Source organism: Mustelus asterias, chromosome 30, assembly GCF_964213995.1.
Source record: "Mustelus asterias chromosome 30, sMusAst1.hap1.1, whole genome shotgun sequence".
NCBI classification, from domain to species: Eukaryota; Metazoa; Chordata; class Chondrichthyes; order Carcharhiniformes; family Triakidae; genus Mustelus; species Mustelus asterias.
In genome coordinates this window covers 18,426,370-18,440,992 of record NC_135830.1, presented here as the reverse complement: position 1 = coordinate 18,440,992, position 14,623 = coordinate 18,426,370, and the positions used below count along the sequence as shown (strand labels likewise).

The 14,623-nt window shown below is 49.6% G+C and overlaps 1 protein-coding gene across 1 annotated transcript in view; it reads right to left on the bottom strand.

The window, feature by feature from the left end:
* Positions 1-3,589: 3,589 nt before the first annotated feature.
* LOC144480930 (M1-specific T cell receptor alpha chain-like) overlaps positions 3,590-14,623 on the bottom strand; it is a 42,958-nt gene continuing 31,924 nt past the window's right edge. Inside the window, exons 4-5 of the mRNA XM_078200554.1 lie at positions 9,081-9,189; positions 3,590-4,458 (exon numbers count right to left, since the gene is read on the bottom strand). Coding sequence (XP_078056680.1) covers positions 9,083-9,189 — 107 coding nt within the window. The 3' untranslated portion in view covers positions 3,590-4,458; positions 9,081-9,082. The remainder of the gene's footprint in view (positions 4,459-9,080; positions 9,190-14,623) is intronic.

Here is a 14,623-nt window from a genome sequence, read left to right as displayed (position 1 = left end):
CAATTGAGTGAGTTTGAGTTAGGCGACTCTTCCAACCCCCCCGCTCTCAAATTAGAGAGTTTGAGCTAGGTGACTCTTCCAACCCCTTCTCAATTAGAGAGAGTTTGAGCTAGGTGACTCTTCTAACCTACTTTCCAATTGAGTGAGTTTGAGTTAGGCGACTCTTCCACCCCCCCTCTCAAATTAGAGAGTTTGAGCGAGGCGACTCTTCCAACCCTCTTTCCAATTGAGTGAGTTTGAGTTAGGCGACTCTTCCAACCCCTTCTCAATTAGAGAGAGTTTGAGCTAGGTGACTCTTCTAACCTACTTTCCAATTGAGTGAGTTTGAGTTAGGCGACTCTTCCAACCCCCCCGCTCTCAAATTAGAGAGTTTGAGCTAGGCGACTCTTCCAACCCTCTTTCTAATTGAGAGAGTTTCATAGTAGCTTCATTGCAGCCTTGGAAAGGGTCCAGAGGAGGTTCACAAGCATGGTACCTGGAATGAAGAGCTTGCCGTATGAGGAACGGTTGAGGACTCTGGTTTGTACTCGTTGGAGTTTAGAAGGATGAGGGGGAATCTTATTGAAACTTACAGGACACTGCGAGGCCTGGATAGAGTGGACATGGAGAGGATGTTTCCACTCGCAGGAAAAACTAGAACCAGAGGGCACAACCTCAGGTGAAAAGGACAATCCTTTAAAACAGAGATGAGGAGGAATTCCTTCAGCCAGAGAGTGGTGAATCTGTGGAAGTCTTTGCCGCAGAAGGCTGTGGAGGCCAGGTCATTGACTGTCTTTAAGACAGAGATAGATAGGTTCTTGATTAATAAGGGGATCAGGGGTTATGGGGAAAAGGCAGGAGAATGGGGATGAGAAAAATATCAGCCATGATTGAATGGCAGAGCAGACTCGATGGGCCGAGTGGCCTAATTCTGCTCCTATATCTTATGGTGATAATGTAAGGCTACTTGTGAGTAATAAATAAACTTTAACTTAAACAGTCTACCTTGTATCCCCAGGCTGTGACACCCTAGTTCTGGACTCCCCCACCATCGGGAACATCCTTCCTGTGTCTCCACTATCTAGTCCTGTTAGAATTTTATGGAGTTCTATGAGATCCCTCCTCATTCTTCTGAACTCCAGCGAATACAGTCCGAACCAACTTGCTCCCTCCTCATACGGATTTGCAAAGTAGAGAGGGAAAAACACATGTCTCAAAAGAACATAAGAACTAGGAGCAGGAGTAGGCCATCTGGCCCCTCGAGCCCTGCTCCGCCATTCAATAAGATCATGGCTGATCTTTTCGTGGACTCAGCTCCACTTACCCGCCCGCTCACCATAACCCTTAATTCCTTTACTGTTCAAAAATCTGTCTGTCCTTGCCTTAAAAACATTCAATGAGGTAGCCTCAACTGCTTCACTGGGCAGGGAATTCCACAGATTCACAACCCTCTGGGTGAAAAAGTTCCTCCTCAACTCAATAACAAAGAACAAAGAACAGTACAGCACAGGAAACAGGCCCTTCGGCCCTCCAAGCCTGTGCCGCTCCTTGGTCCAAACTAGACCAATCGTTTGTATCCCTCCATTCCCAGGCTGCTCATGTGACTGTCCAGGTAAGTCTTAAACGATGTCAGCGTGCCTGCCTCCACCACCCTACTTGGCAGCGCATTCCAGGCCCCCACCACCCTCTGTGTAAAAAACGTCCCTCTGATGTCTGAGTTATACTTCGCCCCTCTCAGCTTGAGCCCGTGACCCCTCGTGATCGTCACCTCCGACCTGGGAAAAAGCTTCCCACTGTTCACCCTATCTATACCCTTCATAATCTTGTACACCTCTATTACCTCTACAATCTTCAATGTGCTCCCCTCTTAGTTTGAGGCTATGCCTCCAGTTCTGGTTTCACCCGCCTGTGGCTTCTATTTTATCCCTGGCAGTTATGCAGGGCCTTGGTGAGGCCACGCCTTCAGTATTGTGTGCAGGTTTTGGTCTCCTAGTCTGAGGAAGGAACATTCTTGCTATTGAGGGAGTCCAGCTAAGGTTCATCAGACTGATTCCTGGAATGGCAGGACTGACATGTGAAGAGAGACTGGGTCGACTGGGCTTGTGTTCACTAGAACTTAGAAGAATGAGAGGGGATCTCACAGAAGCATATGAAATCCTGATGGGACTGGACAGGCTAGATGCGGGAAAAATGTTCCCAATGTTGGGGATTTCCAGGACTAGGGGGGGCCACAGTTTAAGGGGTAGAAGGGGTAAGCCGTTCAGGACTGAGATAAGGAAGAACTTCTTCACTCAGAGTTGTGAACCTATGGAATTCTCTGCCACAGAAAGGTGTTGGGGCCAGTTCGTTAAATATGTTCAAGAGGGGGCTGGACGTGGCCCCAGTGACGAAAGGGATCAAAGGGTATGGAGAGAAAGTGGGAGTGGGATACTGAAAGTGCATGCCCAGCCATGATCATATTGAATGGTGCTGCAGGTTCGAAGGGCCGAATGGCCTACTCCTGTACCTATTTTTCACGTTTCTCTACATAATTATATAAGATCCCCCCTCCCCGCCCTCATTCTTCCTTCACAAGGGAGGACGCCCAAGGGCGACACGATGGTTAGCATTGCTGCCTCACAGCTCCAGGGATCTGGGTTCGATTCCCGGCTTGGGTCACAGTCTGTGCGGAGTTTGTACATTCTCCCCCGTGTCCGCGTGGGTTTCCTCGGGGTGCTCCGGTTTCCTCCTACAGTCTGAAAGATGTGCAGGTTAGGGTGGATTGGCCGTGTAAATTGCCCCTTAGTGTCCAAAGATGTGTGGGTTAGGGTGGATTGGCAGTGTAAATTGCCCCTTAGTGTCCAAAGATGTGTGGGTTAGGGTGGATTGGCAGTGTAAATTGCCCCTTAGTGTCCAAAGATGTGCAGGTTAGGTGGATTGGCCATGCTAAATTGCCCCTTAGTGTCCAAAGATGTGCGGGTTACGTGGATTGGCCATGCTAAATTGTCCCTTAGTGTCCAAAGATGTGCGGGTTAGGTGGATTGGCCGTGCTAAATTGTCCCTTAGTGTCCAAAGATGTACAGGTTAGGTGGATTGGCCATGCTAAATTGTCCCTTAGTGTCCAAAGATGTGCGGGTTAGGTGGATTGGCCGTGCTAAATTGCCCCTTAGTGTCCAAAGATGTGCGGGTTAGGTGGATTGGCCATGCTAAATTGTCCCTTAGTGTCCAAAGATGTGCGGGTTAGGTGGATTGGCCATGCTAAATTGCCCCTTAGTGTCCAAAGATGTGCGGGTTAGGTGGATTGGCCATGCTAAATTGTCCCTTAGTGTCCAAAGATGTGCGGGTTAGGTGGATTGGCCATGCTAAATTGCCCCTTAGTGTCCAAAGATGTGCGGGTTAGGTGGATTGGCCATGCTAAATTGTCCCTCAGTGTCCAAAGATGTGCGGGTTAGGTGGATTGGCCATGCTAAATTGCCCCTTAGTGTCAGGGGGACTAGCTGGGGTAAAGGCATGGGGTTATGTGGATAGGGCCTGGATGGAATTGTGGTCAGTGCATACTCGATGGGCTGAATGGCCTCCTTCTGCACTGTAGGGATTCTATGTATGAGACAGAATGAGAAACCATCGACTTAAATTGTGTTGAAATGTATTTTATTTTCAAGCATTATGAGAAGGGTTCTGCCAATTATAAAATCCCGCGCAACAAGTAACAATATTAAGGAATGTCCTTGCGAAAATAGCAAACGCTATCTCATTGCAATCTCAGTCCAAAGCGAAGCCACTCATTCAATGTCCATCAGACATGGTAACATTGCCAGTACATCTATCTTTGCACCAGTATCGGAGAATATTTACATCCACGGGTTGGGTGAAGTGGTTCCTCAAATTAAAATGGGGGCTTCGTAACGAGGACTTGAAACATAGCGGTACACAGCAGCTCAGTGTTTCGCACTGCTGAGAGGATGTAGGTATTCCAAAAGCGTATTGGTGACGGAAAAAAGACAATGCAGTCGAAGCTTCTCATCGTGGACTCATCACGACAGATGGGCAAGCATGCCAGACTAGAAAGGGAAACAACAATTTATACTTCATGGGAAGAGAAGCGCGGATTGATTGGCGGATTCTGTTGCAGTAAAAGTCAAACCCTGTACAAATAAACGACGATAAGATTCAAATGTATACAGACGATTAAATGTACACTTTCCAATGATACATATACACGTATAATCTTTATTCAGAAAGCTACGAGGAGAGCTTTACCAGAAACGGTACACACAAGAGATTGGAAAACTACACCATCCTTCCAGACGGGCGGATAGACATTTTGCCATCGTACATTCATGGAGATCCATCAAAGCATGACTGACACATACAAACACACATATGTATTGGACACGTGACGGACACCATCCCCTGCGAAGGTCACTCCGCATCCCGGCGGGACACAAGCATCTTCCAGTCTTCGCCACGCTCTCCCGTCTTTTGCGTCCAGCTCTCCATCTAGAAGGAGGAAGAGGTAATGGATGGAGTTAGCACAGAGACAGATCGCACCAGTGTGTGAAAATATTCGTCAGAAGTGTCCGTAAGACGTTAACCAAAAGAAAATCCAACATTACTGCGAGCGTGTAGCTTGGAAAATGGGATTGGGGCTTGATGGGCCAAAGAACTCTTTCCATGCTGTAAAACTCTACGAGAGACAGACCTATCGATCTGTTCTTTCATTCATTAGTGGGACATGGGTATCGCTGGCTGGCCAACATTTATTGCTCATCCCTAGTTGCCATTGGTGAGCTGCCTTTCTTGAATCGCTGCAGTCCATGTGGTGTAGGTACACCCATGGCGCCGTTAGGGAGGGGATTCCTGGATTTTGACCCCAGCGACCGCGAAGGAACGGCCGATATATTTCCAAGTCAGGATGGTGAGTGGCTTGAAGGGGAACTTGCAGGTGGTGGTGTTCCCCATGTCTCTGCTGCCCCTTTGTCCTCCAAGTGCATTTTGGTGATAGTGACCACAATTCGGTTACGTTCACCTTAGTGATGGAAAGGGATAGGCATGAACCTCGGGCCAGTGGTTTTAGCTGGGGGAAGGGTAATTATGAGGCTATTAGGAGAGAATTAGGAAACATAGGTTGGACTAGGAGATTACAGGGACTGGGAACGTCCGACATGTGGAGTTTTTTCAAGGAGCAGCTACTGCGAGTCTGTGATAGGTATGTCCCTGTCAGGCAAGGAGGAATTGGTAGGGCTAGGGAACCGTGGTGCACCAAAAAAGTTTCTTTGTTGGTTAAAAAGAAAAAGGAGGCTTATGTTCGGATGAGACGTGAGCACTCGGGTAGTGCACTAGAAAGCTTTAGATTGGCTAAGAGGGAGTTGAAGAGCGAGCTTAGAAGGGCTAAAAGGGGACATGAGAAGACTTTGGCGGATAGGGTTAAAGAGAATCCTAAGGCGTTCTATAGGTATGTCAAGAACAGAAGGTTGGTTAGGGCAAGTTTAGGGCCAGTTATAGATGGCAGAGGGAAGTTATGTGTGGAACCGGAGGAGATTGGTGAAGCATTGAACCAATATTTCTCTTCGGTGTTCACGCAAGGGGACATGAATATAGCTGAGGAGGACACTGGGTTGCAAGGGAGTAGAATAGACAGCATTACAGTTGATAAGGAGGATGTGCAGGATATTCTGGAGGGTCTGAAAATAGATAAATCCCCTGGTCCGGATGGGATTTATCCAAGGATTCTCTGGGAGGCAAGAGAAGTGATTGCAGAGCCTCTGGCTCTGATCTTCAGGTCGTCGTTGGCCTCTGGTATAGTACCAGAAGATTGGAGGTTAGCGAATGTTGTCCCATTGTTTAAGAAGGGGAACAGAGACTTCCCCGGGAATTATAGACCGGTGAGTCTCACTTCTGTTGTCGGCAAGATGTTGGAAAAAATTATAAGGGATAGGATTTATAGTTATTTGGAGAGTAATGAATTGATAGGTGATAGTCAGCATGGTTTTGTGGCAGGTAGGTCGTGCCTTACTAACCTTATTGAGTTTTTTGAGAAAGTGACCAAGGAGGTGGATGGGGGCAAGGCAGTGGACGTGGTATATATGGATTTTAGTAAGGCGTTTGATAAGGTTCACCATGGTAGGCTTCTGCAGAAAATGCAGATGTATGGGATTGGGGGTGATCTAGGAAATTGGATCAGGAATTGGCTAGCGGATAGGAAACAGAGGGTGGTGGTTGATAGTAAATATTCATCATGGAGTGCGGTTACAAGTGGTGTACCTCAGGGATCTGTTTTGGGGCCACTGCTGTTTGTAATATTTATTAATGATCTGGATGAGGGTATAGTTGGGTGGATTAGCAAATTTGCTGATGACACCAAAGTCGGTGGTGTGGTAGACAGTGAGGAAGGGTGTCGTAGTTTGCAGGAAGACTTAGACAGGTTGCAAAGTTGGGCCGAGAGGTGGCGGATGGAGTTTAATGCGGAGAAGTGTGAGGTAATTCACTTTGGTAGGAATAACAGATGTGTTGAGTATAGGGCTAACGGGAGGACTTTGAATAGTGTGGAGGAGCAGAGGGATCTAGGTGTATGTGTGCATAGATCCCTGAAAGTTGGGAATCAAGTAGATAAGGTTGTTAAGAAGGCATATGGTGTCTTGGCGTTTATTGGTAGGGGGATTGAATTTAGGAGTCGTAGCGTTATGTTGCAACTGTACACAACTCTGGTGCGGCCGCACTTGGAGTACTGTGTGCAGTTCTGGTCCCCACATTACAGGAAGGATGTGGAGGCTTTGGAGAGGGTGCAGAGGAGGTTTACCAGGATGTTGCCTGGTATGGAGGGGAGATCCTATGAGGAGAGGCTGAGGGATTTGGGATTGTTTTCGCTGGAAAGGCGGCGGCTAAGAGGGGATCTCATTGAAACATATAAGATGATTAGAGGTTTAGATAGGGTGGATAGTGATAGCCTTTTTCCTCTGATGGAGAAATCCAGCACGAGGGGGCATGGCTTTAAATTGAGGGGGGGTAGTTATAGAACCGATGTCAGGGGTAGGTTCTTTACCCAGAGGGTGGTGAGGGATTGGAATGCCCTGCCAGCATCAGTTGTAAATGCGCCTAGTTTGGGGGCGTTTAAGAGATCCGTAGATAGGTTCATGGACGAAAAGAAATTGGTTTAGGTTGGAGGGTCACAGTTTTTTTTTTAACTGGTCGGTGCAACATCGTGGGCCGAAGGGCCTGTTCTGCGCTGTAATGTTCTATGTTCTATGTTCTATGTTCTAAGATGGAAGTGGTCGTGGGTTTGGAAGGTGCTGTCTAAGGATCTTTGGTGAATTGCTGCAGTGCATCTTGTAGATAGTACACACTGCTGCTACTGAGCGTCGGTAGTGGAGGGAGTGGATGTTTGTGGATGGGGTGCCAATCAAGCGGGGCTGCTTTGTCCTGGATGGTGTCAAGCTTCTTGAGTGTTGTTGGGAGCCGCACCCATCCAGGCAAGTGGGGAGTATTCCATCGCACTCCTGACTTGTGTCCTTGTAGATGGTGGACAGGCTTTGGGGGGGGAGTCAGGAGGTGAGTTACTCAGCGCAGTGTTCCCAGCCTCTGACCTGCACTGGTAGTCACTGTGGTGAGTCCAGTGTGTTTTTGGTCAATGGTAACCCCAAGGATGTTGACAGTGGGGGATTCAGTGATGGTAACGCCATTGAATGTTAAGGGACGGTGGTTAGAGTGTCTCTTAGTGGTGATGATCATTGCCTGGCATTTGTGTGGCATGATTCCCTCACAGTGCGGAGGGAAGTGGCAGGTTACAGAGGGACATAGATAAGCTGCAGAGCTGGGCTGAGAGGTGGCAAATGGAGTTTAATGCGGAAAAGTGTGAGGTGATTCACTTTGGAAGGAGTAACAGGAATACAGAGTACTGGGCTAATGGTAAGATACTTGGTAGTGTGGAGGAACAGAGGGATCTGGGTGTCCATGTGCATAGATCCCTGAACGTTGGCACCCAGGTTGATAGGGTTGTTAAGAAGGCGTACGGAGTGTTAGCTTTTATTGGTAGAGGGATTGAGTTTCGGAGCCAGGAGGTCATGCTGCAACTGTACAAAACTGGTGCGGCCGCATTTGGAGTATTGCGTACAGTTCTGGTCACCGTATTATAGCAAGGATGTGGAAGTGTTGGAAAGGGTGCAGAGGAGATTTACCAGGATGTTGCCTGGTATGGTGGGAAAATCGTATGAGGAAAGGCTGAGGGGCTTGAGGTTGTTTTCGTGAGAGAGAAGAAGGTTAAGAGGTGACTTAATAGAGGCAGACAAGATGATCAGAGGATTAGATAGGGTGGATAGTGAGAGCCTTTTTCCTCGGATGGTGTTGGCTAGCACGAGGGGACATAGCTTTAAATTGAGGGGTGATAGATATAGGACAGATGTTAGAGGTAGGTTCTTTACTCAGAGAGTAGTAAGGGCGTGGAGTGCCCTGCCTGCAACAGTAGTGGACTCGTCAACGTTGAAAGCGTTCAAGTGGTTATTGGATAAACATATGGATGATATTGGAATAGTGTAGATTAGAGGGGCTTTAGATTGGTACCACTGATCGGCACAACATCGAGGGCCGAAGGGCCTGTACTGCGCTGTAATGTTCTATGTTCTATGATCTGTGTCTCCCCGAGCCTGGATATTGTCCAGATCTTGCTGCATCTGGACGCAGACTGATTCAAGGTCTTCAAGATTCAGGTGGTCTGTGTCGGTATTGGTTCCCCATCAATCTCATCCCTTTCCCCCGACCACGTCAACGCCTGTTTGTTATGGCTTTGCGCCAGCGATGTTATTACGGTTTTAATGGAAGTTACACCCTTGGATAGGCGATGGATATTTGGTGCGCCTTTCAGTGGGGATGGGTGGGATACTGGGCAGGCTGGGGGTCTTGCTGTCTGTGAACTGAGCCGCTAAACTCTGTCCAGCAGGGAGAGAGGAGAGGTCTAAATCCGTGATGGCGAGTGCGCCAAATGTTTGCCGAAATTTTCCCGCCGCGTTCACCCCATGCTGCCTCCGATCCTGGCGAGGACAGAGAATTTGGCGCTCAGCCACATCTCCGCTCACGGCAGCGAGACCGGAGAATCCTACCCCGGAAAAATTTCGCCCGTCGTTCCTCACCTTTAGGAGACCCAGACACGGATGGTCATCAGCACATTGAAGACAATGCTCTTCAGGAAGAGAATTCTCAAGCAGAAGATCGTCAGGGAAATGAGATTCGCGTGTTCATCTGCGGGAAGAGGGAAGCGATAGCAGAAAGTGAGCAAGCTGTCTTTCCCCCTGAGTAAATGTTTCCTCGCTGCACTTAGACTCAGTCCAGAGTGATGTGAGGATCACCGTGAACAACCGTGCCTCCGAGACACTGAAGCTGAGATATTCAATAACTCTTCACATTCGCAATGTGCGTCGCGCGCGCGCATACACAAGGTACTCACGCACAAGGAACTCACGCACACGGTACTCACGCACAAGGAACTCACGCACAAGGAACTCACGCACAAGGAACTCACGCACAAGGTACTCACGCACAAGGTACTCACGCACAAGGTACTCACACACAAGGTACTCACGCGCAAGGTACTCACGCGCAAGGTACTCACACGCAAGGTACTCACGCACAAGGTACTCACGCACAAGGTACTCACGCACAAGGTACTCACACACAAGGTACTCACGCGCAAGGTACTCACGTGCAAGGTACTCACACACAAGGTACTCACGCACAAGGTACTCACGCACAAGGTACTCACGCACAAGGTACTCACGCACAAGGTACTCACAAGGTACTCACACACAAGGTACTCACACACAAGGTACTCACGCACAAGGTACTCACGCACAAGGTACTCACGCACAAGGTACTCAGGCACAAGGTACTCACAAGGTACTCACACACAAGGTACTCACACACAAGGTACTCACGCACAAGGTACTCACGCACAAGGTACTCACGCACAAGGTACTCACGCACAAGGTACTCACACGCAAGGTACTCACACGCAAGGTACTCACACGCAAGGTACTCACACGCAAGGTACTCACACGCAAGGTACTCACACGCAAGGTACTCACGCACAAGGTACTCACGCACAAGGTACTCACACACAAGGTACTCACACACAAGGTACTCACACACAAGGTACTCACACACAAGGTACTCACACGCAAGGTACTCACGCGCAAGGTACTCACGCGCAAGGTACTCACGCGCAAGGTACTCACACACAAGGTACTCACACGCAAGGTACTCACACACAAGGTACTCACACGCAAGGTACTCACACGCAAGGTACTCACGCGCAAGGTACTCACGCGCAAGGTACTCACGCGCAAGGTACTCTCGCGCAAGGTACTCACGCGCAAGGTACTCACGCACAAGGTACTCACGCGCAAGGTACGCACGCGCAAGGTACTCACGAGCAAGGTACTCACGCGCAAGGTACTCACGCGCAAGGTACTCACGCACAAGGTACTCACGGACAAGGTACTCACAGACAAGGTACTCACAGACAAGGTACTCACGCGCAAGGTACTCACGCGCAAGGTACTCACGCGCAAGGTACTCACGCACAAGGTACTCACGCACAAGGTACTCACGCACAAGGTACTCACGCACAAGGTACTCACACATAAGGTACTCACACACACACGCAAGGTACTCACACACAAGGTACTCACACACAAGGTACTCACGCACAAGGTACTCACACACAAGGTACTCACACACAAGGTACTCACACATAAGGTACTCACACACACACACAAGGTACTCACACACAAGGTACTCACACACAAGGTACTCACACACAAGGTACTCACACACAAGGTACTCACACACACACACAAGGTACTCACGTACAAGGTACTCACACACAAGGTACTCACGCACAAGGTACTCACACACAAGGTACTCACACATAAGGTACTCACACATAAGGTACTCACACACACACACAAGGTACTCACACACAAGGTACTCACACACAAGGTACTCACGCACAAGGTACTCACGCACAAGGTACTCACGCACAAGGTACTCACACACAAGGTACTCACACACAAGGTACTCACACACACACACAAGGTACTCACACACAAGGTACTCACGCACAAGGTACTCACGCACAAGGTACTCACACATAAGGTACTCACACACACACACACAAAGTACTCACGCACAGGGTACTCACGCACAAGGTACTCACGCACAAGGTTCACACAAGGTACTCACACATAAGGTACTCACACACACACACAAGGTACTCACGCACAAGGTACTCACGCACAAGGTACTCACGCACAAGGTACTCACGCACAAGGTACTCACGCACAAGGTACTCACGCACAAGGTACTCACGCACAAGGTACTCACACACAAGGTACTCACGCACAAGGTACTCACGCACAAGGTACTCACGCACAAGGTACTCACACACAAGGTACTCACAAGGTACTCACGCACAAGGTACTCACACACAAGGTACTCACACGCAAGGTACTCACACGCAAGGTACTCACACGCAAGGTACTCACGCGCAAGGTACTCACGCGCAAGGTACTCACGCGCAAGGTACTCACACGCAAGGTACTCACGCGCAAGGTACTCACGCGCAAGGTACTCACGCGCAAGGTACTCACGCGCAAGGTACTCACGCGCAAGGTACTCACGCGCAAGGTACTCACGCACAAGGTACTCACGGACAAGGTACTCACAGACAAGGTACTCACGCGCAAGGTACTCACGCGCAAGGTACTCACGCGCAAGGTACTCACGCACAAGGTACTCACGCACAAGGTACTCACGCGCAAGGTACTCACGCGCAAGGTACTCACGCACAAGGTACTCACGCACAAGGTACTCACACACAAGGTACTCACACACAAGGTACTCACACATAAGGTACTCACACACATACACAAGGTACTCACACATAAGGTACTCACACACAAGGTACTCACGCACAAGGTACTCACACACAAGGTACTCACACACAAGGTACTCACACATAAGGTACTCACACACACACACAAGGTACTCACACACAAGGTACTCACGCACAAGGTACTCACACACAAGGTACTCACACATAAGGTACTCACACATAAGGTACTCACACACACACACAAGGTACTCACACACAAGGTACTCACACACAAGGTACTCACACACAAGGTACTCACACATAAGGTACTCACACACACACACAAGGTACTCACACACAAGGTACTCACACACAAGGTACTCACGCACAAGGTACTCACGCACAAGGTACTCACGCACAAGGTACTCACGCACAAGGTACTCACGCGCAAGGTACTCACGCGCAAGGTACTCACGCGCAAGGTACTCACGCGCAAGGTACTCACGCGCAAGGTACTCACGCGCAAGGTACTCACGCACAAGGTACTCACGGACAAGGTACTCACGGACAAGATACTCACGCGCAAGGTACGCACGCGCAAGGTACTCACGCGCAAGGTACTCACGCGCAAGGTACTCACGCGCAAGGTACTCACGCGCAAGGTACTCACGCGCAAGGTACTCACGCGCAAGGTACTCACGGACAAGGTACTCACAGACAAGGTACTCACGCGCAAGGTACTCACGCGCAAGGTACTCACGCGCAAGGTACTCACGCGCAAGGTACTCACGCGCAAGGTACTCACCCGCAAGGTACTCACGCACAAGGTACTCACGCACAAGGTACTCACGGACAAGGTACTCACGCACAAGGTACTCACGCACAAGGTACTCACGCACAAGGTACTCACACACAAGGTACTCACACATAAGGTACTCACACACACACACAAGGTACTCACACACAAGGTACTCACACACAAGGTACTCACGCACAAGGTACTCACGCACAAGGTACTCACGCACAAGGTACTCACACACAAGGTACTCACACATAAGGTACTCACACACACACACAAGGTACTCACACACAAGGTACTCACACACAAGGTACTCACACACAAGGTACTCACACACAAGGTACTCACACACAAGGTACTCACACACACACACAAGGTACTCACGCACAAGGTACTCACACACAAGGTACTCACGCACAAGGTACTCACACACAAGGTACTCACACACAAGGTACTCACACACACACACAAGGTACTCACACACAAGGTACTCACACACAAGGTACTCACACACAAGGTACTCACGCACAAGGTACTCACGCACAAGGTACTCACACACAAGGTACTCACACACACACACAAGGTACTCACACACAAGGTACTCACGCACAAGGTACTCACGCACAAGGTACTCACACATAAGGTACTCACACATAAGGTACTCACACATAAGGTACTCACACACACACACACAAAGTACTCATGCACAGGGTACTCACGCACAATGTACTCACGCACAAGGTACACACAAGGTACTCACACATAAGGTACTCACACACACACACAAGGTACTCACGCGCAAGGTACTCACGCACAAGGTACTCACGCACAAGGTACTCACGCACAAGGTACTCACGCACAAGGTACTCACGCACAAGGTACTCACGCACAAGGTACTCACGCACAAGGTACTCACACACAAGGTACTCACAAGGTACTCACGCACAAGGTACTCACACACAAGGTACTCACACACAAGGTACTCACACACAAGGTACTCACACGCAAGGTACTCACACGCAAGGTACTCACGCGCAAGGTACTCACGCGCAAGGTACTCACGCGCAAGGTACTCACGCACAAGGTACTCACGGACAAGGTACTCACAGACAAGGTACTCACGCGCAAGGTACTCACGCGCAAGGTACTCACGCGCAAGGTACTCACGCGCAAGGTACTCACGCGCAAGGTACTCACGGACAAGGTACTCACGGACAAGGTACTCACGTGCAAGGTACTCACGCGCAAGGTACTCACGCGCAAGGTACTCACGCGCAAGGTACTCACGCGCAAGGTACTCACGCGCAAGGTACTCACGCACAAGGTACTCACGCACAAGGTACTCACGCACAAGGTACTCACACACAAGGTACTCACGCACAAGGTACTCACGCACAAGGTACTCACGCACAAGGTACTCACACACAAGGTACTCACACACAAGGTACTCACAAGGTACTCACGCACAAGGTACTCACGCACAAGGTACTCACACACAAGGTACTCACACACAAGGTACTCACACACAAGGTACTCACACACAAGGTACTCACACACAAGGTACTCACGCACAAGGTACTCACACAAAAGGTACTCACGCACAAGGTACTCACGCACAAGGTACTCACACACAAGGTACTCACACACAAGGTACTCACAAGGTACTCACGCACAAGGTACTCACACACAAGGTACTCACACGCAAGGTACTCACACGCAAGGTACTCACGCGCAAGGTACTCACGCGCAAGGTACTCACGCGCAAGGTACTCACGCGCAAGGTACTCACGCGCAAGGTACTCACGCGCAAGGTACTCACGGACAAGGTACTCACGGACAAGGTACTCACGCGCAAGGTACTCACGCGCAAGGTACTCACGCGCAAGGTACTCACGCACAAGGTACTCACGCACAAGGTACTCACGCACAAGGTACTCACGCGCAAGGTACTCACGCGCAAGGTACTCACGCACAAGGTTCTCACGGACAAGGTACTCACGCAC